The sequence below is a fragment of the Emys orbicularis genome, chromosome 18 (genome assembly GCF_028017835.1).
Source record: "Emys orbicularis isolate rEmyOrb1 chromosome 18, rEmyOrb1.hap1, whole genome shotgun sequence".
NCBI classification, from domain to species: Eukaryota; Metazoa; Chordata; order Testudines; family Emydidae; genus Emys; species Emys orbicularis.
Genome location: NC_088700.1, coordinates 25,645,169 through 25,672,821, shown reverse-complemented (window position 1 = coordinate 25,672,821; position 27,653 = coordinate 25,645,169). Strand labels below are relative to the sequence as shown.

General features: G+C 47.7%; 1 protein-coding gene across 1 annotated transcript in view; it reads left to right on the top strand.

Moving 5' to 3' along the window:
- Nucleotides 1–27,653, top strand: part of NSMF (NMDA receptor synaptonuclear signaling and neuronal migration factor) — a 74,380-nt gene that overhangs the window by 26,734 nt on the left and 19,993 nt on the right. The window contains exons 3-6 of the mRNA XM_065418597.1: nucleotides 6,979–7,458; nucleotides 14,292–14,367; nucleotides 21,388–21,393; nucleotides 22,144–22,212. Of these exons, the coding sequence (XP_065274669.1) occupies nucleotides 6,979–7,458; nucleotides 14,292–14,367; nucleotides 21,388–21,393; nucleotides 22,144–22,212 (631 nt within the window). The remainder of the gene's footprint in view (nucleotides 1–6,978; nucleotides 7,459–14,291; nucleotides 14,368–21,387; nucleotides 21,394–22,143; nucleotides 22,213–27,653) is intronic.

Here is a 27,653-nt window from a genome sequence, read left to right as displayed (position 1 = left end):
AGGAGCAGAATTGAAATAGCCTGAGGCTGAGATGCACTGGCAGAGCTTCATGGGAGCCCAGAAGAGGATGATCACAGGTGTTGCAGGTCTGGACTGTGGGGCATCAGCAGAGATGTAGGATAGTTCAAGATTGGAATTGCAGGGGGTATTGTGTGTCAAGCAAGACTGAAAAGTGTTCCCAGAGCTCTCTGAGGGGAAACTTGCTCAGTTCACATTCTGCCCGGTTCTGACTCTGGCTGATTCTTTCAGATGCAGCCTGTATCTCCATAACTCATGAACATTCATTTGCCCGAACATGAACCGCAGGGATGCGTTTTTGAAAGAAGCTGCAAATCCAAGTTCTCAAACCCTCTGTTCCTTCTCCTCTCACGTTGTTAAGGGCCCAGAGGCAATAGCTGTCCCTTCATTTAATGGCAAAGCTAGAATATAGCTGGAGAAATAGAATAGCCAGAAAAGGAAACACACATCTTCTGAAATCTGAGGTGATCGTTATTTCCTCTTTGCTCCCTAAGATGGGGGGGTTTATCTAGATGCCCATTTCTTCTTTGTCTCCAGTGCTGGGTTTGGGATTCTGGATCCAGGACACTTTCATCCTCAGTTTGGTTGCTAATAGATTTGCTCCTTTTTATCTCCTGCTGTCCTCACTCAGTGGGCCAAATTCTGCTCTGACATACAACCTGTGCAGCCTCACTGAAGTGAGAGAGCTGATACAGAGTTTGGCCTGCTATATGGGGCCCGATCCCCAGCTGATGTAAATTGGTGACAGCCGGGGAGAATCTGGTCCTGAGTCAGTACAACAGTGCAAGAAGGCAAGGGCAAGGTAATGCTGTTTTCCTCTTTTACAGAGACATTGTCAAATAAAAGGGCATTTAAAGGAACATGTCATTGGGTCAGACAATGCACTCCGTTTGACCTACAGTGTTTTAAAATTATTTTATGCTGAGAAAGTCCTCTGGAGTCTAAGTATGTGATTTTTAGCTGGTGAAAATCCAGACTGCGCTGACCGTGACCAAGAAATCTTTTTGTTCTGTTTCTGTATCCAGTCAAGGGATCACAAATGGGTTAACAAATGTTATTCACAGAATTATGCTGGTGTCACTGGCAATGTCTAATCAGTGATGCTCATGATGTGAGAGCTGTGTGGGCCTGTGCTCCATGCAAATTGGAAAAAGAAAGACCACTCTTTGCCAGATAGGAATGAGCAAAACCAGTATGGAAAGAAGTGTCACTTCCAAGCTTCTGAGGAAGATGTTGGAGTGAATAAACCACTGCTAGTGGGCTGGGAGACTGGATGGATCACAGGGCTGATAATGGGATATTGAACCTTCAGCCTCTTGATGGCCTGTTCAGATCCAGCTCCTGTGGGCAGCTAGGTAACATCTGTTACCATCTGCTCTTTGGTCTGAGGCCTCGTGGTCTCCTGTTCCTAGTAGACAAGTATCCCCACTAAAAAAACCACCACCACTGACACTACCTGGTGTCAGCAATCTCTGCAGGAGTGGCCAAGCACAGACTAGACATGGAGGCAGAAGGCTAGATCCTCAGCTGGTGTAAATCGGCATCACTCTAAGTGCCATGGAGCGATGCTGATGAACAGCAACTGGGGTCTGGCCCTGAGATTCAAACTCCATGTGTCATGCCATTGCATACCAGTCAGTGTTACCAGACAGCCAAACTGAAGCACTGGAATGGGTTACCTAGGGAGGTGGTGGAATCTCCATCCTTAGAGGTTTTTAAGGTCAGGCTTGACAAAGCCCCGGCTGGGATGATTTAGTTGGGGATTGGTCCTGCTTTGAGCAGGGGGTTGGACTAGATGATCTCCTGAGGTCCCTTCCAATCCTGATCTTCTATGATCCAAAGGGAGCAGTAATCAGGATGAAAAGGAATCCACTCTAGGAGCCCTAATCTTCCTGCTCCAATGTACTTAAGTAGATAAGATTCTATAGGGCATGCGTTTAGTGTGTGTGTGTGTGGGGGGGGAAGCAGGGAGAACAGGAGTGATTAACAAGTCAGTTTGCACCATTCCCATTTGCCTCGAGAGAGGAGGGCACAATGCCAGGTTTCCTGAGTCCCTGCCCTAGGGCTGGCATAGCTATTGGTGGAGCAGCTGGTTGTGGGAAAGGTGGCAAGAACAACGTGGAGATGAAATGAAACTGAGCAGCAGTAATCAGGAAGAGGGTGTTAACAGAGGTCTGCTTCAGATGACTCTTAGAAGGCAGTTCCAAAAAAGCTCCTAGTTATTGCTTCTCTGCTCCCTGCAGTGAACATCACCACAGCGAATGTTTTATTCAGCTTTGGAGGGAAGTAGCTTTGCCTCCTGTATCAGCTTTGACTTGCTCCCCTTCAGGGAACAAACCCTAAACCCAGCACTCTGTCATAACCAAGCCAAAGCCACCACAGTGCTCATCCGCCTGGCAACTGAACCTCATCTCTCCCAGGAACAGAGGCGAAGACGTAACAGGATTGCAGTTGCAAGATGGACTCTTCAAACGCCCAGTGAGCACACAAAGGCACAGCAGGAGGAACAATCCAGCACACAGACTCCGCATACCTGTAATGAGCGTGGATTCATTTCTGAGCAGGGTGGGGATTTCATGGAATTGATGGATGCATGAAAAAACCCAGTTTTTACATTTTTATTAACTTTCCTTTGTGGATTTAAACTTTCAGTTGAAAAAGAATTAATTGACTGTTCCTATTCCCTTGGCCCGTGAAATTGTTTTTCCTACATGTAGCTAAGCATTTGGCTAGGAAGAGAAATAATTAGCCACCCAATTGGTTGAGAGAGGCAGCACATGGAGTGGCCTATAGAGATGTACAATATTTCTGTGTGAAAACTCCTTGCTCTTTAGAAGTCAAACCATTTTTTAATCAGGGAAAAGGAACAAACGTAGGAAAATCCATCCATCCCTCCAGTTACAACTTTAACAAATTCCATCACACTTTTTAAGTAGTTAGAACTAGGAATATTTTCACAAGAATTTTAACTCCACAATTATTTCAGTTTACAGGTTGAATCATATGTCAGACGAGTTCTGCTGTCATTTACACTGGTGTAAATCTGGAGTAACCCGACAGACTGCAGTGTCAATAATTGAAGTTCTGAAATCAGAATTTGAGACTGCTTAGAAATTCACACTATTAACACCAATATGCAGGCTTGTCTGACAGACGCACAGGGTGGGCCTGTCAATGAAGTGTATATAATTAATTTAATATCATAAGGATGTGATTAGGGCTGTCAATTAATCACAGTTAACTCAAAAAAATTAATCGCGATTAATCACACTTATAACAATAGAATACCAATTGAAATTTATTAAATATTTTGGATGTTTTTCTACATTTTCAATATTGATTTAAATTACAAGTGAGCACCGTGCTCACTTTATATTATTATTTTTTATTACAAATATATGCACTGTAAAAATAATAAACAAAGAAATAGTATTTTTTTAATTTACCTCATACAAGTACTGAAATGCAATATCTTTATCGTGAAAGTGTAAGTTACAAATGCAGATTTTTTGTGGTTACATAACTGCACTCAACAAAACAGTGTAAAACTTTAAGAGCCTACAAGTCCACTCAGTATTATCTCCTGCAGATTGTAACCAACCTTGTTTGTCTGAGTGATTGGCTGACCAAGAAGTAGAACTGAGTGGACTTGTAGGCTCTAAAGTTTTACATTGTTTTAATTTTGAATGCAGTTTTTTTGTACATAATTCTACATTTGTAAATTCGTTCAACTTTCATGGTAAAGAGATTGCACTACAGTACTTGTATGAGGTGAATTGAAAAATATTTTTTTTTTAGAGTGCAAATATGTGTAATCAACAATAAATATAAAGTGAGCACGGTACACTTTGCATGCTGTGTTGTAACTGAAATTAATCCATGTGATATTTAATCCATGCAGGTAACCTTTGGATGGGCCATGAGTATCTATAGCTGTCTTTGTTTTGCTATGTATCACGATTCCTCTAGTTTGAGTGCACCCAGATAGATCTCGCAGTGCTTGTGCAGGTACTAACGTGTAACACAGAGAGGTACATGCCTAGCACTGGTCTGAGCTTTTAACACAGGATCTGGTGTGTGTAGCCCTTGCCAAAGCTGCGAGTGCTGTACGGTCTGGGTGGAATAGAAGCCAGAGTGGTGGTGGTTTGCCGAAGGCATGCTGGCTCTGGATCACTGCTGGAGGTGGAGCTGGAGAAGAAATGGAAAGCTGCAGTGTAAGAGCTCCTTTCTGTGGTGTCTTGCTGCATTCTTAGGGGTGAAGAGTAACACAAGCCACTGTGGAGTCTGTGAGCTTGTACTAAACCAGCTTAGTGTGGGATGTCCAGTCTCCCAGTGCAGTCTGAACCCAGGGAACAAGGAGCCTGCTGTTGAGTGACAAGCTACAGCTAATGGAGTGACTCCTGTCACTCGAGCACTAGGGGTTCGTGCTGTTGGTGATGGAAGTCCTATCCACGATACTGCTGTTATCCGTGGTGCGTGTCTGACTGTAGCAGAAGGTTATCTGAATGCTTCTCTTCCTCTGCCCTCCACATTTTCAGTGTGTGACGTGGGGTCATGGGGAGCAGTTAGATGATTTGCCAGCAAAACCTCCCCTGTGAATGCAATGAAAAGATGATCACAGCTGCCACTGGGTGCAAGAAAACTGTACTATCCCTGAGGCCTCACCAAGTCACAAGTGAAATGAACTGGATGGGTCTTGACCTGAACTGTTCCTTAAACTGTTTCAGCCCATAGCCATGAACAGGATGACCAGTTTGGCCCCCCAGAAACATTTTCCTCTGACAGGGCCTAGTGACTGTTGTGCTGTGTTCCCATGGAGCAGGGAAAGGAGCTGAGGGTCACGTAGCGTGTGCTCAATACCAGACACCTTAGCTGGGGGCAGTGCTGGGATCAGTGTTCAGCCCTTGGAACAAACCATACAAGATTAGTCCTCACTGCATGTGCAGGATCCACACTTGCCTCTAGTCCGACAGCCATGGAATCAGGGGCGGCTCCAGGCACCAACACAGCAAGCGCGTGCCTGGGGCGGCAAGCCGTGGCAGGAGGCCTGTCGGTCCCTGTGAGGGCGGCAGTCAGGCTGCCTTTGGCGGCATGCCTGCGGGAGGTCCGCTGGTCCCGTGGATTCGGTGGCAATTTGGCGGCGGGTACGCGGAAGCCGCGGGACCGGCGGATCTCCCGCGGGACTGGCGGATCTCCCGCAGGCATGCCGCCGAATCGGCGTGACCAGCGGACCGCCCACAGGCGCGCCGCCAAAAGCCGCCTGACTGCCGTGCTTGGGGCGGCAAAACACATAGAGCCGCCCCTGCATGGAATAGGCACAGCTTGGAAGGACTCTCCTCCCAGTCAATCCAGACAGCGTGTCACCGGCACAAGAGCACCTCCCCCAGTCAAATGGAGGGACCAAATGGAGGGGAAAGGAAAGTGGGGTCGAGTGTAGGGATGAGGAGATGGGGTGGATGATTCAATGGAGCAGACTTATTTGCAGATGCACCACAGCCAGTCTTTGTCCTAAGGCTACTCCATTCATCCAGGCCAGCTCCTGCACTCTCTGGAGGGTAGTTACGGGGCTGGCCGGGATCCTGAAATCTTTTAGAGATTCTTTCTAATCACAGCTCAGCTGCTAGAGGAAACATTTTCATTAAAAGTCTAATGAAGCAAAGGTTTGGGTTTGGTTTTTATTGTCCATGTTAGAAGTTAGTATCTCCTTGCGCTTCTCCTTCCTTCAGTTGGGAAGCAGCTAGGGGACTCATTAAAAAGTAATTGGCAGGGAGTGCACCTCCTTTGCCCAAAACCCCCACAAAATGATTAAACAGCTCTCTTGGAAAAGAAAGAAAGAGGCTGGCAGATGGGTGGAGACAGCTGTTGGGTCTGTGCAAAGAATAATGCAGAGATTTCCTGGCATTTCACTTACTGCATGTGCTCTGAAAGGAGATTACATTTGTAATTCCCCTCCACATGCTGGGCTTCTCTCTCTTGCTCAGCTCTGGCTACATTTATTCCATGCAAGGAGTCATTGCTTCTTCCTTTCAGTGCAGCTTTTGTAGGGATGCAAACATGGTTTACAAACAGTGATGATGGCTGTTTGCTGGTGGTGTCACCTAGAAAAGGGCTTCCCATCACCACTCCTCTTTGGATTTGTTGTGCATACAGAAAATCAGCCTGAAATCTCTGATGCTTCCCCCTCTCCTTCCGTTTGTTTTTAAATAACAGATGCAGAAAACAATTCCGTGCAAGAAGAATGCCCAAACCAATAGCTTGTTCCCAGAGTCCAGAGGACATATACTCTGCCAATATGGCTGCCCATGCTCTACACCTGACCTAGGCAATCCCTGCTTTCTGGGAACAGTCTGAAGCCATGTGCATTGTGGCAGTACCAGAGCCAAGTTGGATGGTGTGTACATGTCTGCATGCCATTATTCAGAATGCCCTTCCAACTTTCCTCCCTCTCCCATGGTCGTTGCTGGGGTCTGCTCTCTGGGAATAGGTTGAAAGGTTTGGGCATGCTTTTGGGTGCATGCATGCCTTTGGTGTTTGTTCCACAAGTCAGGGCCCTATCTACGAACCTTCCTCACCTAAGTAGCCCCTATTTAGGTGGGCAGCTCTGTTGAAGTTGATAGGACTGCTCAGGGAGTAAGCATTTGCAAGTTCAAGACCAGAACCATGAAGATGTTTGTTCCCCTGCTGTCAGCTTCCAGCCCTTTCTTGTGTTTGGGACGTTTCCAAGGAAATAAAATAGGCACAACTGCAAGAAATGCCTCTTGTTCAGCACCAGTTGTCGAGATTTATGAGGGCAATGGGTACACATTCTACTGCCTAGTTTCACAGGTGTATCTGCCCTCCTCTCTTTCTCCCCCTTCTACACAGATAACACAGGCTACAGCTCCATAGCACCTACTATGTCAGTGCCTGGGGTAAGCCAAGGGTCTAAGCGATAAATACCAAGTGTGCCCTCTGTTTCAGATCACCTGTTAGCGGACTCCTATATTGGACAGGAAGACTCCCCTGAGATGCAGCAGGCAGCTCAGAACAAGCGCAGGCTGTCCGTCATCTCAGATGGCAAGTTTGAGAGGAGCTTCTCTGAGGAGCAGGCCGAGAAGATCCCGAGCGAGGGGCCGAAGGCACGGGTGTATACTATCTCCGGTGAGAGGCCGATGCTGTCGGACCACGAGAACGAGAGCATGGAATTGGTGGTGATGAAAGGCACTGGCCGAGAGGACTGCCACCATGGCCAGCCTCTGCAGAGCGCTGGCAGCTCTCACAACATTAGCAGGCATTGCAAAGGCTGGGCAGGCAGTCGGCAGGGCTCCAAGGAGTGCCCAACCTGTGCTCAGTTGGCAGCCCACTCCCAGCACTCCTTTGACCTGGAGCAGCACCAGTCCAGCGAGACAGGATGGCGTAGGAAAAAGCTGGAGAGGATGTATAGTATTGATCGAGTGTCTGGTAAGTGTGTGTGGATGTTGTGTGCACGAAGGGTACAATGGTTCCTATTGACATGGACTGCTGCACCTCTCTCCCGGCTTCAGAAATGAATCTCTAGGGAACAGTGATTGGCCTAGAGAACTTGAACCAGTATCCCTTGGGCTTCCCGTTGAGTGCTTTGCTAGTATGTGGTGCCAACACTGGGCAGAGGGAGGTGGCAAAACAGTGAGCATAGAATAAGTCAGGAGGATGCACTATTGGGATCTTCTGTTTGGCAGCAGGAGCAAGCTCCTCAGAGTGGATAGCACCCAGGCTTAAACACTCCTGATGTGACCAATGGGAGTCCTGCTGTTGGCTCAGCTCCCAGCCTGGCAGCAACAGCACTAGTTGATGCCACAGAGTGTCCATAAGGAAGCCTATTGCACCACCCAATAAACTCCGTATGGTGATGCTGTAAAGTGTCTTTGATGGACGCTACATTGGGCAGACACTCTGTAATATACTGCTTCCCTGGAAACGCTATTGTGGGTGGAGTGACATAGTTCAGTGCTCCCTTGCAGCGTGACACCATACAGTGCCTTTCTATGGACACGACAGAGTGATATAAAATTGTACTTCTTCCCTCGTCAGTGGTCTGTTTGCTGCTCACACTCGCACCATGAGCATCTTCAGGCAAAATGATATATAATGTCCTCATCTGGGACTAAGAAATTCTTTGATTTCTTTAATATCTAAAGCTTTCATCACATTTTACACCTCAATACGTACGCTGTGTGTGTGTGTGTGTGTGTGTGTATTACATTTAACAGAAGGAGATGTTTGACTGTGTGGCAAAGGTGCTCATGTTGTTTTCTTGACTATTTTTTTACAAACAGCACAGACTTTAAGAGACAGGCGTCAAATTAACTACAGGAGGGCTCAGGTCTTGTTTGCAAGAAGAAGAAAATATAAGGGAGCTCAAACGATGGCTCTTCCCTGGATCATGCCCTTATCTGTGTGCATGTAAAATGTCATGAAGATTAGGCGAGGGACCATGTTTTCAAACCTGGTTGCCTGAAGTTAGGCACCAAAATTCATACGTAGGCTATTGTAAAGAAAAATCCCTGGATTTTCCAAGGTGCTGAACACCACAGCTCCCAGTAATATCCATGGCCAGTGAAAACCAGGGCACTTTTATTTGGTGTCTATCATATGGGTATCTATGCTTAACCTTAAAAACCCACATTTGAAAATGTTGGCCTTAATTTATTATTTTGGTTTCTTCAGTACAAAAAATGAGAAGTTTTCCTTCATTTTTGTCACACATGACTCTGCCCTGGTAAGGGATTGTTTTGTGTGTAATGACCGAGAGAAGGGTTGTGTGAGAGCACAATAAGAATGTAGTTTCTGTGGCTGGTCTTATCAGAGTGAGATTCTCTTTGGGATTTGGTTTTGTATAGGTAGTAATGGGAGTACGCTGCTCATAATTTGGGTCCAGTGTGAGCCAGGAAGGGATAACATTCTAAACTTGGTATATTTATGTTTTAAACCATTTTTTGGAATATTAAAGAATGCACTTTGCAGGAATGGAGCTCTTACAGATTACTCAATACGAAACAATGGGACAAAGCCCTGAGAATGGTAGGTTGTAAAATTCAGTTATCAACATCACTTGTTGGAAAAAAATCCAAAACAGAATCCCCAAAGCCAAACAAATGCTGTACTTGGAAGATTCCGTTCTCTGTTTTGATCTTCTCCATGCAGACTTTGCCTCCTTGGACTTTAAGGGATATATTTTCAGCTATGCAACCTTGTGAGGGGAAATGGCCTCTGCTAAACAGACAAATGGCCTCTACCTTTCTGAAACTTTACTTCTGAGAATGAGAAAAGTAATGACTGTTTGCTCAGAAGAACTAGAACCAACTGGGTGGCATTGGGCCTGATCTTGCAAACCCTTACATTAATAGTGCTTTCTCATGTGAGTAGCACTGCTTACCTGAGTAATGATTACACACATGTGTAAGGGATTTGCAGGACCTGGCTCTTAAACCTCAGCAAAAACAGCAACTTCACATTTCTTGATATTAACTGCATCAGTTTTCCTCACTTATATGTGAGCTTATTGAAGGCCAGTTGGCTTCTCAATGGCAGGCAGAAACCTCAGTCGCTTGCTCATCTGTGTCTCATTCTGCAATTCAGAGATCTACTCATGTTCTTTGCAGAGAGGGGTCCTGTGACTTGTCTCACAGCCTGAAAATTCACATCAAACACTGCCTTGGTGTAATCAGCCAACAGCTGTCCTGTGTGAGTGTGATAGGCTTCACAGCACGCTCCATATGCACCTCGTCAGAGGTTTTGGATAGAGATGTGAGGGTCTGCAAAAACTAGAAACTTTTTAAAGGGAAAAACAGGGTTTTTTCTGGGTGTTCCCCCCCCCCCCCCCCCCCCCCGAGGCCTGGTATGGGAAAAATTGAAAAGAAACTGTTACCTGGAATATTTTCTCTCAGAAGGGCCAGTAAAAGAGAAAGGAAAGAAGGAAAAACTTGAGCTATGCTAGCATTTCCCAGAATACATTAGCAACTGTTTGAATTATATTATACTGGTTCATCGAGTGGCTAGTTATGTCTACAATTTCAACACTTATGGCATATATGATAATGCACTATTAAAGAATCTGGTGTTACTAATATAAAGTTTGGCTATATATACACATTTACTCTTGGTCCTTAATATTGTACTTTGTTAACTAAATTATAAACGTTAATTTTCTGGGCTTTTTCTCTACAAGCATGAATTTCTTCTGTATCTGCATGATAATGTCAGGTCAGCGCTATTTATATACATTTTTCTGAGCCCAAAGGACATAACCTTCCTTTTTGTTTACAACAATATTGAGGCTTTCTATTTTCAACTTTTTATATATTTTTCCTGTTCACCTTAGTGTGCAGCTGCAACCCCATCCCTAATACTAGATATGTTTGTCATTATTATTCAAATAAAAACTAAATAATTTTAATTATTTATTTAATAAGTGTAACCCTTCTGCCTGTTGGAATTGGCAGTAACAGGGGCTGGGTTCAATATCTAGGGGTTTCTCTTCAACCATACAACACAAAACCAACTCAAGCCCCCACCCAGTAACATACCACCCTCTGGGTGCCTCTAAGAGGCAATACTTCCCCTCTCGCAAGCACAGAGTCTGAGTGTAGGAAATAAATTTTTAAGAAAAGGAGGGAATTAATCTGGTATTAATTTGGGAAAACACCACAAACAGGGTTCATAAACATAAATCATGAGCAAAAGACCGATCCCCAATAAGTTGGGCAGTGTCCTTTTCTGTCAGGTTCTTAAGTTCAGCAACCAAAAGTCCCTTTAACATGCCCGTCCCTTCTCTGCACCCCGCTCACAGTTGTTGTCCTTGGTCAGTGCAGACCCAGAGTCCAGAGGTGTATCTGCAGAGTTCACCTCCTGCCCTGGGTGGAGGGTGGGGGGAAGAAGGCACTTTACTTGCTCCACTGCCCAGGCACTTGCTGCTCCTCTTCGCCACCACTCTGCCGGCCAATCAGTGCTCTGTTCTGCCCTGCTGGTCGATCACTGCACCTCTTCGCTGGCTGCCCTGCCGGCCAATTGCCACGCCTCCCTGCCAGCCTCTCTGCTGGCTGCCTGCGCGATCGCCACACCTCTCTGCTGGCCACCCTGCCAGCCACTTGCTAAGCCGCCTGGATGGTTTCAGGTCCCACACCTTAACACAGCTCTCAGTGATGTCAGCTGTTACTGGAGAGCCTCACTGCTGGTGCACACTGGGCAGTCTCTTGCATCAGAGACACTGTCCCAAAGCAGGTCTAATGCTTAGACCTAGGTATCAGTGATTTCAGCTCTGCAGGGTGTAACAATACTCTCAATGGAGTCTGAATTAGCTCTGTTATTATAGAGTGGAGAGAGGAAGGGTCAAGTAGTGTCTGGGGCCCACACCACCAGACACAAGTACCTATCCCCACCATCTCTCAATTCACTGGGCTTTGGCGCCCATGTCTCCTGCCTAGCAAGTTCCATTTATATGAGGGTGAGTCCCTCAATCAGGCCATGCCAAGTACAGTTCTGCTGCCCTTGATTCACACAAGGATAACAACCCTTTGTTACTCCTGCCCCAATAACAAGGAGACTGGGGATCCAACACCAGCCAAAAGTGACCATTTGGGCAAGCAGTCCCATCATGCTGAGCACCTAGGCAGGGTGGGTGCAAACAAGATCAGCTCCTGAAGTCCTTTCCACAGCTCACCACTAGATGTCAGGGGAGAGCTCATTCAGACTCTGCTTACATAAGTACACCAAACAGTACTTTTGATGTTCTAACTAAATTATAGATAATACATTTCTCATTCTTAAAGAAGTACATAAAGTTTAGTTTTGATAAGCAAGTAACTACTGCAAATATTTTGGTTTTTCCCAAAATTTCTATTATATTCCAGAACTCCCCTGGAAAAAAACCTGCTTTTTTCCCATGCCTTCAAAATTTGTGGAAATTTTACACCCCTAGTTTTTGATGGTTGATTCTTAATTGACAGTTTATCATGCTCTTGCCAAAACCTTCAATGATCAAACCCCATTATACATATTGGCACCACATCCTGAAAGACTTTTCAGCTCTTGTCTACACTAAAGGTTAATTCAGTATAACTTATGTCGCTCAGGGGTGTGAATAATCCACACCCCTGAGCAATGTACGTTACACTGACCTAAGCCTGGTATAGATCGCCCTACGTCAGTGGGAGAGCTTCTCCCGGCGACAAAACTACCGCCTCTCGCAGAAGTTATGAAGCCGATGGGAGAGCTCACTCCCATCAACTTAGAGCATCTCCACAACAGGCTGCATTGGCGCAGCTGTGCGGCTGTAAGTGCTGTAGTGTAGGTGTAGCCCTAGCCGTCTAGAAATTCACATCTGTACTGTAGTGTTACAGCCTAAGGCAAACCCATGGCTACACAGTGGAAATGCAACAGATTATATTAAATGTTGCATAGCAAATCATTCACACGTGGCAAGAGCAACAGTTATTGGAACTGTGCCCCTAGCAACGAGTGGAAGCAAGAAATATATTCCCTCATTTCCCCAAAGGCTTGAATTTTAGTGCTGCTCTTGCCCTGCAGTGTAGGGATTCATGGTGTGAATTAAAGCTGCAATATCACCGTGCTGCCTACAGTTCAGTCTAAACCAGTCTCATCCCCTTGGTATCTGAACCCCATTCCAGAGGGTTAGGGGCTCTTGTCTCTTGTGCAGCTGCTGACATGATACAGCCACTGAAAGGAATGTTGAGATGTTTCAGGCAATCTGGCTGGCTAATACAGAGGACATCGTTGCCAATTCAGACAACATCACCCCTAAATAATTCCCTGCGCCTATGACCATCCTCCAATTTTCACCATACAGTAGCAACAACTGCACTGGCTCTAGTCATTTCATGGGGGTTAACAAATAAGTGGATCCATCAGCTGCAATTTAGGTCATCTGCTTATAGCAACTGGTCATTAAACTCCAGGAAAAGTACTGCACCTCTGTTGTTTTTTGGTTAGATTGATATTTACAACTCTCAGTTTACACTGCAACTCTCAGATTGGGTGGATTATGACCTGCTTTAAGAAAAGGAGAACTTCATGCTTATAAATTAAAGTTTACCCTGCCAGATGAGCCCTGGAGTCTGAAATCTGCTCTCTAATTACCAAGCAAGCATAGCAGACGCTTCCCAGATGCCATTGCGCCTCAACCCTGACTTCTTTTAGGAGTGAGAGTATAGCTCAATCCTCCTATTCACGCTCTCTGCTGAGGATGGAGAGCAATGGGGGCAATTAATGTCTTTTGTGATGTGGACCTGTTTACTGGGAAGTAGATGGAGACTAGCAGCTCCCTTCACCCAGGCTATTCCCGGAGCTGTTGTCAGATGGTATTGACTGTTGCCCATAATTTTCCTGGTTTGAATCTGAACTAGTGACCTAGAGCTGAAAGCCTCCATAGCATAATCACAATCCATCACACTATCAGTCCCTGAGGCATCTACTCAGTAGGAGCTCTTCATCTAATTGTGGGATAGGCAGGAATTCAGAGCCCCACCTGATGGCTGTGGGTTCAAGGATCACAAACAGATATAAACTGTTTAAGGTCTGTGCTCCATTTTGCATTGGTTTCCTGTTTGTGTTTCTGGGACAAGCAGACTCAATGCTCAGTAATGATTTTGTTGCAAGCTCTTAGTCATTAGCAATGATGTGGAGATAGATGTCCTGTTGCAAGGGAGCTGGGAAAAAAGTAGCCATTGGTTGGTGCAGGATAGTTTATACACAGAGGTGCCAAATGAGTGCCGGGGTGCCTCCAGTCTCCCTATCGGATGTTCCATTTGAATTCTAAAGGGGGGACAATCCAGATATACATGGCCTAAAACTGGTGACATTGCTTCCCAGTTTTCCTATCTCAAGAGGCATCTCTCTCCCTTTGATAGTTTCCCTTCAGAGTAACACATTAGGTAAACACATTGGAGAAGGTACAGCACAGTCCATGGCAGTTACATGTGCACATACATACACACATGCACAAACATGTCTAATGTCCCATTTAGCATAGGGCACTGTACAGGTGAGGCTCATGTGTATTTCAAGCTCAGCTGCTCTTTCACATTACTACAGAAGGTAAAAGATAATTTGTGTTGGCATGGAAGTAGCAGCAAATTGTGTTCAGGATTCTTTCCTATGAATGGAAAGAAATTGCCAACCTTCAAGCTTGTTTGGTTGTTGAGAAGACTGTTTTGGAAGGATGTCCCTATCACTAACTACATCTGTGTGAATCCCATTTATGTCTGGTTGGCACTCAATTTTAGCTCTGTCTCTTCCAGATGATGTCCCCATACGGACCTGGTTCCCCAAGGAGAACCTCTTCAGTTTTCAAACTGCTACTACAACTATGCAAGCGTAAGTGAAATGGCTGTTGCTGTACCAACCTCTTTTCTCATAGTTAGTGTGTGGCCCATGCATGACTGCATCTTAGGATATCAAAACTTTGGACAGTCAAGTTCTGAATCTGGCACGATGGTATGTTTGGGTGAGTGTTGACCTAGTCCTTAACTCAGTCATTTTCTTACTCCTGTCTTCACTTACTTGCTTATTCTGGCTCGTTCACTACTTCAGTCATTCATTCACTCTCCCTTGTTTACTCAGGGCAGGTCTACATTAGATCTACTGTACTAGGTCTACTATATCACCCGCCAGCATAATTACTCCACCTTCACAAGAGGCGGAAGCTATGTCGGTGGGAGGGTGTCTTTTTCACACTCCTGAGCGATGTAAGTTAGATCGACTTAAGTGGTAGTGTAGACACACCCTCTGACTCATTCATTCCCCCCCTTTAACTTCTTTCTTGATTAGCTCTCTAATTTATTATGTGCTCCCTCTGCTTGATGTGTGGGCAGCACACCCTGGCTTGTGGCCTGTGGAGAGAGTTGTCTGTGATGTTATTCCTGCAGGAGTATCAGCCCAGGCACTTCTCAGTTGCTTCTTTTGCTCCTGCCACCTCAGCTGAGGCCATGGGACTAGGTGGCTTTTGCTCTTGTCACTACTGGGGGGAGGCCCTGGGTTCCACAACACTGGCGCAGGGCCTGCAATTGAGTAAGAGAGACAAAGACGTAAACTAACCAGAGTGGAGAGATCAGATCTGAACTAGGAGCAGCTTTGTCCCCTCCCAGCCTGCACTTGGGCTCAGGTGCCCCCAGACTGTTGTGTGTTGGGAGGAAATTGTCACTGGGAGGCCGAGTAAAGCTGGAAATGCTCCCATCAAGGCCATTGACAGGAACATTTTTCTTTCCTTAATGAAATCCCTGAAGTGTTTCCCATTAGGCTGAAATAACAAGAGTATTCCAGTGACAGCAACATGTGATGGAGAGGGAAACTGAGGGAGTCTTTTCCCCACTCTAATGCTCTTCCGCCTCTCCCGCTGTGCCTTCCCCATCTTCACTGTCCCCTTCTCTTCCCTTTCCATTGCTCCCTCTTCTCCCCACTTCTCCCCCTCTCTATGTGAGGGATTGCAGGTCTCAAACCCGGTCCATAGGCAATGCTCAGACCACGGTTGCCACCTGGCAGCTCACCAGAGCCCATGGAGAAGGGGTCTAGCCAGGAGCGGCACCAGGGTTTTTGGCACCCTAGTCGGGGGTCCTTCCGCGCTCCTGGTCGTCGTCGGCAATTCTGCGGCCGGGGGTCCTTCCGCGCTCCCGGTCTTTGGGGCACTTCGGCGGCGGGTCCCGGAGCGAGTGAAGGACCCGCCGCAGAATTGCCGCTGAAGACCCGGAGCGTGTAAGGACCCCCCCTCCGCTGAATTGCCGCCAAGGGTGGCAAAATGCCGCCCCCCAAATCCTGGTGTCCTAGGCGACCGCCTAGGTCGCCTAAATGGAAGCGCTGGCCCTGGGTCTAGCAGAGCTTTAGCTCACCAAGGGCTCCGGCTACAAAGCTCCTGATTAGGGGAGATGTCCAGCACCACCAAATGGCCTGGACACACTACTCAAGCCAGAAGGAGGCCCAGGAAGTTGCCTGAGTAATTAGGTGAATCTAAGGCTGTGTACCAGCATGGACCCAGCTTACTAGCCTGACTTCTGAGCCCTGCTTTCCCACCAGTTCCTGCCCTCCTCGCCCCAGATCCCCATCTGCACATGATTCCTGCTTTCCTGTCTCGCTCCAGGTCCCTGCTCCTGTGCCCTAGGCCCAGCTACCAACTCCAGCTCTGACACTTGGCTTGATCCCTGACTCCAACTCTGGCTTGACCCCTAGCTCTGATTCTTGGCTTGACTCCAACTCCAGCTCATCTCCTGACTCTTACTCTGACTTCAACCCTTGGCTTGTCTTCTGACTCTGTCTCTGACACCCAGTTCGTTTCCTGGCACCCAGCTCTACCCATTACGCCTGACTGCCCATTGTCCCAGTCCTTACAGCTTGTTTGGGCCACTCTCTTCTACTCCTAGTGGGCCCAGCTGAGGATGGACCCACTGGAGTTTCCCATACCGCCAGGGCCATCAGTGCTGCACAAACAGGCGATCTGCCTTCAGACAGGCAACTGAGCATTGCAGGCATAGAGCTGGCAGCTGGCTGCTGAGCATCAGGCATGGTGGGAGCAAGCCATCAACTCCAAGCAGAGAACGCTGTGCTCCAGGGTCCATCTAGCTGTGCTGTCACCCAAGCTGAGACCTGCTGTTCCACTGCCTGAATGCTTTGATGGGATCTGCTCTAAATCCCGAGGCTTCCTGAACTTCATGAGCTCTTGTTCCTGCTTCATCCACAGACGTACTCTTCTGACAAGGCCAAGGTGGGCCAGGTAGTCAGCCTGCTGACTGGGGAGGCGTTGGATTGGGCCTCCGCCCTGTTGGGTCCTTGGTCAAATTGGGATGCCCTCCAGCAGGCAATATCAACCATTTTTGACAGCTCCAACCACCCCCCCACTCCCCATTGGATTCTGCTCCACCAGTTGAATCAATGCAAGTAGAATTATAGAATCATAGACTCGTAGGACTGGAAGTGACCTCGAGAGCTCATCTAGTCCAGTCCCCTGCACTCATGGCTGGACTAAGTATTATCTAGACCAAGTAGACCTGGTGCACTGGCAACTCTCCCCTGAAGAGAGGGATTGCAAGTGATGCCTGTGTTACCATTGGGCCATGCTATCTCCAGTTGCCCCATGAGGAACCCAGCCTGAAGGAATTTAGCCCAGGCTAGGTGAAGAGTGCTAGCTTGGGCACCCTGGCAGAATGTTCCCCTGATCCCCGAACTGAGGTCCTGACAGGAACGTGTGCTGGCTCCCGGTGACTGGCACTGTACCCACAAGTACCACTTGAGTTATGAATCACCAACCACTTCTTCTGCGGTGGGCCCTCTTTGACTTGGGTGTAGCAGACAACTTTATCAATGCAGAAGCCACTCAGTCACTACAGATTCCCCTGTGATCCAGAACTAGAAGTGATAACTGACAGGTCCCTCTTATCCTCCAAGCCAGTGGCCACAGAAACTGTCCCTATCGAAGTTCCTATCCAAGACCATTGAGAGATCCTACAGTTCAGTGCCATCCATTCCCAGCACTTCCGTCTGATCCTGGCCCTCCACAACCCCCTTATCCACTGGCATGAACTAAAAGTCAGCTTTCTCTCAGAATTCTACCAGCAGCACTGCTTGACCCCAGGAAATGGGCAGCACACAGTAGTTTCCCGCTGATCCCAGTCCTTAACTTCAATCCAAAAACAGTGATTACAATGAAAAAAAAAATGCAGATGCCTTTCTCCAGCACAGGGACTGTGATTGCCCAATCAAGCTACAACCCAGGATAAAAGTTCTGTTCAGGCATACATATGCCATGTCTGAACCCTAACTATCTGCTCTGCACAGCTACCTTTTAGGAGAACCTAGCCATCGGTTTATTCATAAGTCCACTTCACACATTTAAAAGGTGATTGCTTCTGACTAGGCATGGACTATTGGACACTGAATCAGTTTATTATTAGAAACCAATATCCATTACCACTGATCCCCAAGCTAATGGACTACATGGGCACTGCTTGGGAGTACACAAAACTAGACCTCCCGGGGGAATATAATCTAGTATGTATTAGAGCTGGGAATGAATGGAAGACTACCTTTCAAACTTGTTGTGGTCACTTTGAATATCTCGTGGTGCCCCTGTGGTTTGACAAGCATGCCTGCGATGTTCCAGCATTTTATTAATGACGTTCTCCAGGACATTCTGGGCCAATATGTGGTAGCTCACCTGGATGACACACTTATTTTTTCAAACAATGCTGAACAACACACCATGTACATCCATTCCATCCTGAAGGTGCTGCGCCAACATGGCCTCTATGCTAAACTAGAAAAATGCACCTTTGATCAGTTCCCCCAAAGAATTCCAGGAGTTCATCCAATCCCCCACTGATACTGAAATGGTAAAGGCAGTCTTCACGTGGGCAGCACCATGGCACATTTGTGTCCTACGGTGTTTTCTGGGGGCTGCAAACGTCTATCAGCAGTTCATCCCAAGGTTTTCAAATGGATTGTCCCTTTCACCACTCTGCTCTGCAAAAACACCAGGTTCCTTTGGTCTCCCGAGGCCCAGCAGGCCTTTGAGCAATTAAAACTCGCATTTACCACCACTCCTTTATTGGTCAACCCAGATACTGCGCAAGCCATCATCATGGAAATGGATGCTTCCAATCTGGCCATAGGAGCAGTGCTGTCCCAAAGATATGGTCCTCAATTATTGCTGTATCCACATGCCTTTTACTCCAGGAAAGTCACACACATGGAGCAAAATTATGAAATTTTGGACAAAGAAATCCTGGTAGTTAAGACTGCCTTTGAAGGGTGGCACCACTTATCTAGAAGGGGACCGATACCCTGTCCAGGTGTACACTGATCATAAGAACCTGGACTATTTGCATAGGGCTAAGGCCCTCTACCAACAACGTCAGTGGGCCTTATTCTTTTTGTGCTTCTGTAATCTCCTATTGTCCAGGACCCAAAAATAGCAAGGCCAATGCCCTATCCCAGAAGGGAAAATGTTATACTGATCCAAAGGACTCAAACCCTAAAACTTCCTGCATCCTCAAATCTCATAACTTTCTGAGCATGGCTCCCCGCCAAGACCTGTTTAACACTCACACAATCAGCGTCAGCCCATGGGATTCCTCCTGATGAACAGGAAGCCATAATTAGGGAACCCCACAATGTTCAGGGTGGGGTAACTTATGTGAAAGGGCATATATACATTCCCCCTGGACCTCTGAGGACTACAACCCTACCTGACAGGACATTTTGGCTACTTTAAAATTCATGCCTAGTCTCTCATCTCTTTTGGTAGCCTCACATGAGGGCTACAGTACAGGTCTATGTATCCTCTTGCAATGTTTGCGCCCACTCCAAGATACAACACAATAATCCCTTCAGACTCTTTCAACCCCTCGAGACTCCACCTGGCCCCTACACGTCATTGCCCCAGATTTTGTAGTAGAAGTACCAGAGTCCAGTGGGTTCGTGACTGTTCTGACAATCATGGACTACTTCACAAAGATGGCTCATTTTGTCCCCTGCATTGGTCTACCCTCTCCCAGGAAGCCTCCCAGGTCTGGGTGGATCAAGTTGTCTGCCTCCATGGCCTCCCGGAGCGCATCATCTCTAACCATGGTACTCAATTTATTTCTTGCTTCTGGCGAGAAGCTCTCCAGATTTTGGGCATCTGCTCCTGTCTCTCCTCTGCCCATCACCCCCAGACAACTGTCAAACAGAACTAACCAGATCCTGGAGCAGTATCTTCAATGCTACATAAACTTCCACCAGAATGGCTGGTCCTTGCTGGAATGCCGTTATGTTCTTACCTGAGACAGAGTTCACGTATAATAACGCAGAACACCCCTCTAGAGAACAAAGCCCTTTATTTTCAAACTATGGGTTCCACCCTCAGTTCTACCTGGAGCTACCACAACTTCTCAAACCCAGCAGTCCTGGGCTAAATACAACAGAAATGTCAAATCCAAGATTACCTAAAGGTTTACCTGGAGGACACCAAGAAGTGCTACAAATAATATGGGACTGTTGATGACAGGAGGGCCTGCGTTTTCAGTAGGCCAGAGGATATGGCTCTTAATGAAACACCTATATGTGGAAGGCTATCTAGTAAATTGGACTTCCACTTCCTTGGCTTTTAGTGAGCTCACCTGTAAATTAACCCATTCACATCACTCAACTTAATCCATTCCCTCTGAATACACGGTTTTCCATATCTCTTCTGAAACCCTACATTCAGGACCCATTCCCTCATCAATCCTCACTCTATGCCCCCCCACTATGCCACTATGTGTATATTGTCCACGAGATGCTTGAGGCCAGAACCGGATGGGGGGGGGGATACTCTGGTATCTTGTGGATTGGGAAGGCTACAGTCCTGAAGAAAGCTCCTGGGAACCGGTGGAGAACATCCATGCCCCTGACCTGGTAAATGCCTTCCACAAAAATTGCCCCAGGAAACCTGTCCCACTACCATCCAGGGTGGGAGAGGGGTGATGTGAGGGATCATGGGTTTTGAATGCAGGCCATGCTCAGACTACGGCTGCCACTCAGCATCTCACTGGAGCCGCTGGAGAAGGGGACTAGCGGAGCTCTAGCTCACCAAGGGCTCCACCTACAAAGCTCCTGATTGGGAGGAGATGTCCAGCCCCACCAATTGGCCTGGGTGCTCTACGCTAAGCAGAAGGAGGCACAAGAAGTTGTCTGGCAGCCAGCCAGGAATTCACCTAGTTGCTCAGTCACTACAACTCTGCCTACTGGCCTAACTCCTGAGCCTGCCTTCCTGGCTGTTCCTGATTCCCACCGTCCTTATCCCACATGTGTGTTTTCCCCTGGTTCCTGCTTTTGCTCCAGGTCCCTGCTCCTATGCCACACTCCTGGCTCCCAACTCTGGCTCCAACCCTTGGCTTGACCCTGATTCTGACTCTGTCTCTGGTCCCTGACTCCCAACTCTAATCCTTAAGCATGCCTGCCCATGCCCCGTCCTTGCACTCTGTTCCTCTCTGCACCTTGGTACTGAGGGGATAATTCCAGCTCTGAAAAGAAGCCAAAAGTTTTTCCTGGGATGTTCCTGAAGCCACGTCAGAAACGTCAGGGGCCAGCTCTCTGAGGGCAGGTAGACGCCCAGGGAAGTGGTGAGGAGTAGGGTCGGTGCAGGAGAAGCTAGTTGCTGAGGTGTGGAAGAGGTGTGGACCAGAGAACAGTTTTCACCCACCTCCTGAACTGAGCCCTGCATTGCTTGCCTGGCATATGAGCCTACACAGGGGAAACACTTCCTGATCAGAGCTGGTTGGCAGGTTCTGGTTAAGACCCGTGGGTTCAATATGCAGAATGCCCGGCAGTGGCTGAGCACTAATGCATGTCTCTTCTCTTTTCTTTCTCCGCTTCTCCTGGGATCTCTAGCATCTCGTAAGTACGGCCTTTGTTTCTGTTTCCTTGTTTGTTGGCGTCTTGGACAGAACCCCCCCGCCATCTCATTTTTCTCTAGGCCTTCCCCTGCTTGAAGGCTGCATGGTCAGCTTGCCAGGATGATTGATGGCTGCACCTGGATGCCTAAATAGAACAGATTTCAGTCACCCTCATCTCTAACCTGGAGACTACAGGTCCCAGCATGCTTTGCCCTAACTTGATCCAGGCAAGAACAGGTGTTGCCATAGGTGCTGGAACTAGGGATGCTGGGGGTGCTGCCGCACCCCCGGCTTGAAGTGGATTCCATCATATTGAGAGTTTACAGTTTAGTTCAGTGGCTTTCAGCACCCACCCTCCACAAATTGTTCCAGAACCCCTGGGTGTTGCATGCTGGATCTGTAGTCTCTAAGGTCCAAACCTCCATGTTAAGAGTGAGGACTAGTGTCAGCCATTTTGCAGGCCATACTTTGGGTATCCTTGTGCTAGCTTTGGGAGCAGCCACCTTCCCAGCCTCCTGTAACAGCTGTAAATAACCAGTACGCAATGGTTTGATGGTCTCTTCTCAGCCAGTCCCTGACTTCTGTATGGTTCCATGTGGCCTGGGTCTCTTCCACAGAGCCAGACTGTGTGTTGGGAGGGTCATGCCTCTCTCTCTGTTGTCTGGTGAGAACTTGCTCTCTGTCTGTCTGTTTCATGTCGTCTTCAGTTCAAAGCTGTGTAGTTGGTTAATGGCTTAAAATGGTTTCCCAGGGCATTCAGGGGCTACGCAGAGAGGAAGAGACGGAAACGAGAAAATGATTCGGCAGCTGTTATTCAGAGGTAGGGCCTGTTTTCCTGTAACCTTGCCTGGCGTTGCATGGGCCCGTCGGGTGTCATCAATGACGCTTGATGATGTTGAACATGGTTGTCCCTTGTCTGTGTTGCTGTTTTAGTGAGGACGCTAGCGGTGGCCATGCTGAAAGTCTGCAGGGCAATGAGTCTATGGTAAGCAAGCTAGCCAGTCTCCAGTCTTCTTAAAGGGACACTGTCAAGTACTTTAAGCTCCAAATCAAAACAGACAGGATCTTAAAGCTCAGATATGTAATAATGTAGGTGCATAACTTACAGATGCAATGAATTATATTAATTCAGTAACTCTGTGTGATGATGGCCAGTTAAATGCCTAGCGGGTCATTTCCATTTACAGTTGTTGAACTTTCTAACATCACAAATGTACCAGCACATGTGTATTTTTGGCAGCTGGATGGGCAGGATAAGACTCTGCATTAATGACAGCTGTTAAAAACAACCATATTCACTGCAGCTCTATTCAAAACAGAGGGAGAAAAAAATCAGTGTTTCTGCAACACAAAAGGATGAAATTGGCAGGGAAAAGAAGGCATTTTCTAGTGTCTAAAGTTTTCTTTTTTTATCAGCAATGGAAAGAAACGAGACAATTACAGACCCTATAAATGACTAGGCAGTGTCTCTTTACAAAGGAGATGGCTTAGAGTTCTCTAGATGGCGATAGGACTGTGTTAGAAAAGAGAGAGTCGTCATTGTTCATCCAGCCTGGCAGTATTGGAGCTGTGCACCTGCCGTTGATGTACACAGCAGTCCGGTAATTCGGTTACTGGGCCTGACCCTGAGTCGTTAGAGGAGAGAGTAAACGGAGGGTAGAGTGATGTGGGCTTTGTGGGACTATGCAATGCATCTCCTTACCACCCACAGACCCTCGGGATCAGGGCAGGTTGTGGGGTCCAAGTCGGTTTGTATTCTCTCTTGTGGTGGAAAAGAGGCAGGATTTGTTTGCAATGAATAAAGTGGATTCATTACTGAGGCTGCAGGACATAGCCAGGCCCCTGTGGTTCTCTCTGGCTCTTAGTGCCCCGGCTAACTCTGCTGCCTGCCCTGAGCTAAGGGGTCAGTGCCATAAAATGGAGCTCTCTATTCAATCCCAGCCTCTCCTCCATCTCAGAGGCTCACCCCAGAGTCCTTTCCACTGTCGGGAGGAGGTGTAAGAATTTAAGCAGTGGAATTGGAGCTGCAGCATTGTGCTAACCATGGCAATGCGTCTGGTGCATCGGCAAAAACACTGCCTCAGTCGCTGGACTTGCACCTTGGCATTGTACATCCCCGTTAAAAGGGGTATGTGCCAGTGAAACCCTGGGGCTTGAGATTGCCTTAGGCAGCAACTGCAGGGGAATGGAGGGGTCCGTGGTGGTTGCAGTTAAATGTCAGGATTGTTGGGTTTAGGTCCTGTATTGCAGCAGAAGGGATCTGATTGAGAAGCTAAAGTACTTAAACAATTCTCCTAATAAAAGTGCTTCTATTGAGCATGCAGAGGAGTCCAGGAGAGCTGGCTGTATTTTAAAAAAGCCTTATTTAGGGCACAGGAACAAACCATCCCGATGTGCAGAAAGAATAGCAAATATGGCAGGCTACCAGCTTGTCTTAACAGAGAAATCTTCGGTGAGCTTAAACTCAAAAAGGAAGCTTACAAGAAGTGGAAACTTGGACAGATGACTAGGGAGGAGTATAAAAATATTGCTAGAGCATGCAGAGGTGTAATCAGAAAGGCCAAAGCACAAATGCAGTTGCAGCTAGCAAGGCATGTGAAGGGTAACAAGAAGGGTTTCTACAGGTATGTTAGTAACAGGAAGAAGGTCAGGAAAAATGTGGGACCCTTACTGAATGGAGGAGGCAACATAGTGACAGAAGATGTGGAAAAAGCTAATGTACTCAATGCTTTTTTTGCCTCGGTCTTCACAGACAAGGTCAGCTCCAGACTGCTGCACTGGGCAACACAGTATGGGGAGAAGGTGATCAGCCCTCAGTGGTGAAAGAACAGGTTCAGGACTATTTAGAAAAGCTGGACATGCACAAGTCCATGGGGCCGGATGCAATGCATCCAAGGGTGCTGAGGGAGTTGGCTGATGTGATTGCAGAGCCGTTGGCCATTATCTTTGAAAACTCGTGCTGATCGGGGGAGGTCCTGGATGACCTAATTGCCTTCTATGAGGAGATAACTGGCTCTGTGGTTATGGGGAAAGTGGTGGATATGATATGCCTTGACTTTAGCAAAGCTTTTGATATGGTCTCCCATAGTATTCTTGCCAGCAAGTTAAAGAAGTATGGATTTCATGAATGGACTATAAGGTATATAGAAAAGTAGCTAGATCACCAGGCTCAATGAGTAGTGATCAACGGCTCGATGTCTAGCTTGCAGCCAATATCAAGTGGAGTGCGCGAGGGGTCTGTCCTTGAGCTGGTTTCGTTCAAAATCTTCATTAATGATCTGGATGATGGGATTAATTGCACTCTCAGCAAGTTCACAGATTACACTAAACTGGGGGGAGAGGTAGATATGCTGGAGGGTAGGGATAAGGTCCAGAGTGACTTAGACACATTGGAGGATTGGACCAAAAGAAACCTGATGAGGTTCAACAAGGTCAAGTGCAGAGTCCTGCACTTAGGACGAAAGAATCTGATGCACTGCTACAGGCTGGGGACCGACTGGCTAAGTGGCAGTTCTGCAGAAAAGGACCTGGGGATTATAGTGGACGAGCAGCTGCATATGAGTCAACAGTGTGCCCTTGTTGCCAAGAAGGCCAATGGCATATTGGGCTGCATTAATAGGAGCATTGCCAGCAGATCGAGGGAAGTGATTATTCTCCTCTATTCGGTACTGGTGAGGCCACATCTGTAGTATTGCGTCAAATTTTGGGGCCTCCACTACAGAAAGGATGTGGAAAAATTGGAGAGAGCCCAGCGGAGGGCAATAAAAATGATTTGGGGGCTGGGGCACATGACTTATGAGGAGAGGCGGAGGGAACTGGGCTTATTTAGTCTGTAGAAGAGAAGAGTGGGGGGTGGGGGGGGATTTGATAGCAGCCTTCAACTACCTGAAGGGGGTTCCAAAGAGGACGGAGCTAGGCTGTTCTCAGTGGTGGCAGATGACAGAACAAGGAGCAATGGCCTCAAGTTGCAGTAGGGGAGATCTAGGTTGGATATTAGGAAAAACTATTTCACTAGGAGGGTGGTGAAGCACTGGAATGGGTTACCTAGGGAGGTGGTTGAATCTCCATCCTTAGAGGTTGTTAAGGCCCGGCTTGACAAAGCCCTGGCTGGGATGATTTAGTTGGTGTTGGTCCTGCTTTGAGCAGGGGGTTGGACTAGATGACCTCCTGAGGTCTCTTCCAACCTTAATCTTCTATGATTCTATGCAAATTCCTCAATCCAGACAGACCTGCCTGCTGTGTAGTGTAGGAAATTGTACCCTGGGATGGGCTGCATCTGTCTCAAGAATCTTTTGGATGGAATGCCTCCCAGGGGTATGGAGTCGTGGCTGTACAGACTGTGGTGGAAAGTTGGTGCTGGCAGCAGTAGGAGCGATATTTAGGAAGAGAAATAACAAATAGTGCCTCTTTCAATTTTTAACTTAACTGCTGCTTTCTGCATTTGGATGGATGAAGAGATTTTTGACAAGTTAAAAGATCAGATTGTGTTGTGTTGGTGAGTGCAGGCATTGGTAATTCGCCCCAAGCCCCCTCGTCACATGAGTCCTGGGTGGGTCATCGTATCTCCTGTGACTTCCGCTCCTCCAAGGGTAACTGCTGCTGCTTCTTGGCTCTTTGGCTGCTCCTTATGGATAAGGACAGAGGTCAGACTCGAGACAGAGTGACACAGTTGTACAAATCAGTAAGGATGGAGAGGCCCAGCCTGCTGCCTAGTGGATGGGATGGGATGGGATCATGTCACTCCTTTCCAGAGTGTTTCTTTCTAGAGGGGCAGGGGAAGGGATCCTTTTACTCCCATGTTTACTCTCTCCTGATCTCCCACGGGCTTGTGTCATGGTGACCTTCCCTCCAGCTCTGGAAAGTGGGATACAACTCCCCCGAGACCTGTTAGTGCTGCTCTCAGCACTGCTCAGGGGATGTCGCTGGAGCTCTCACTTAGGGACAGACCATGCTGTCCTTGTAGTTTTCAGCACAGTGAGAGAATGCTCTCATACTGCAGAGCCCTGTTCCCATGGGGCTGGGTCCACCCTCCAACGGGAGCTGAGCATTTACAGCAGCCTGGGTGGTTGCAGCCAGGGGAATGCAAACATTTCGGCATTAACCTGGTACAATGTAGGTTTGAAAGCTGCATTTTACTGGGCTCCCTTCCAGAAATGTGCCCATTTCCTTTCAAGAATGAGACGTTACACTGACATCTCAATTGTAATCAGATCTGACACCTCTGGCTGGGTACTGGCCAGTCGCCACAGGGATCAGGAAGGAATTCTGCCCCCACTCCATATAGAGCACTGCACAATAGCCAGGGGCAGCATGTGTTTAGGAAGCCACAAGTCTAGGTCACAGCTGGGGACCGGATACCCATCTAAAAGGGGCCAGTGGCCTGACCCATGATGATGAATATTGTGACCTCCCAGTAAAGCTGATCAGTCCTGCCAAGTGCCAGATGAGTGTAATTTACACACCAAGGAGCAAGATAGAGAAGCAAGTTGAAGTAGGATGGAGGCTTTTCTTTGCCTCCTCCCACATGCGTGAATTACACCAGCTGAGTCCCCTTGGAGCCAGCTCTGACATACTGCTCAGGTCCCACTGTGAGTCTGTGTCAGTCTCGGGGAACCTAGAGATGGCACAGCGTACCCTCGGGGCTCCGTCTGCATTTGGGCCTCGGCCTTGGTCTCTCTCAGGGTATATTTGCCCAGCCCGCGGCAGCGAGCTCCCAGCCTGGGCCGATAGAGGTGGTCTGGTGGGGCTCATGCTAGTGCCCTGACAATGGCTGTGTAGTCAGCGCTTTGAAGTTGCGACTCAGGCTGGGGCTTGAACTCTGAAGCCTGGGGAGGGGGCTGGGCTCCCAAACTCAGCCCCCACTCGAGCTGTAACTAAAGTGCTGCCTACACAGCTATTTAGAGTGCTAGCGTGAACCCCACTATTGTCCTGGGCTGGGAGGCTCTCTGCTGTGGGCTGTGGAGCTATATCCTCTGGGCAGCTGCTGACACTCAAGTCTGATTTATATAGAACTGAGTCTGGGGTGATTTCCTGGGGGCAGTTGCCATGTATCAAGGTGCCATCCTGCGGCATCCTTTACCTCTGGGGTCTCTGCTTCCTCTGTATCCCCACCCATCCCCTGGCCTGTGAATCCCAGGCAGGAAGGTACATGTTGAGAGATGCACTATTAGCAAGTAGAGGCAAAACACCTGCCCCAGGAGGACCTTTCTGCTTCATGACTGTCCCATTCTGGGGGGCAATCCAGACCAGTGAGCGCTGTAC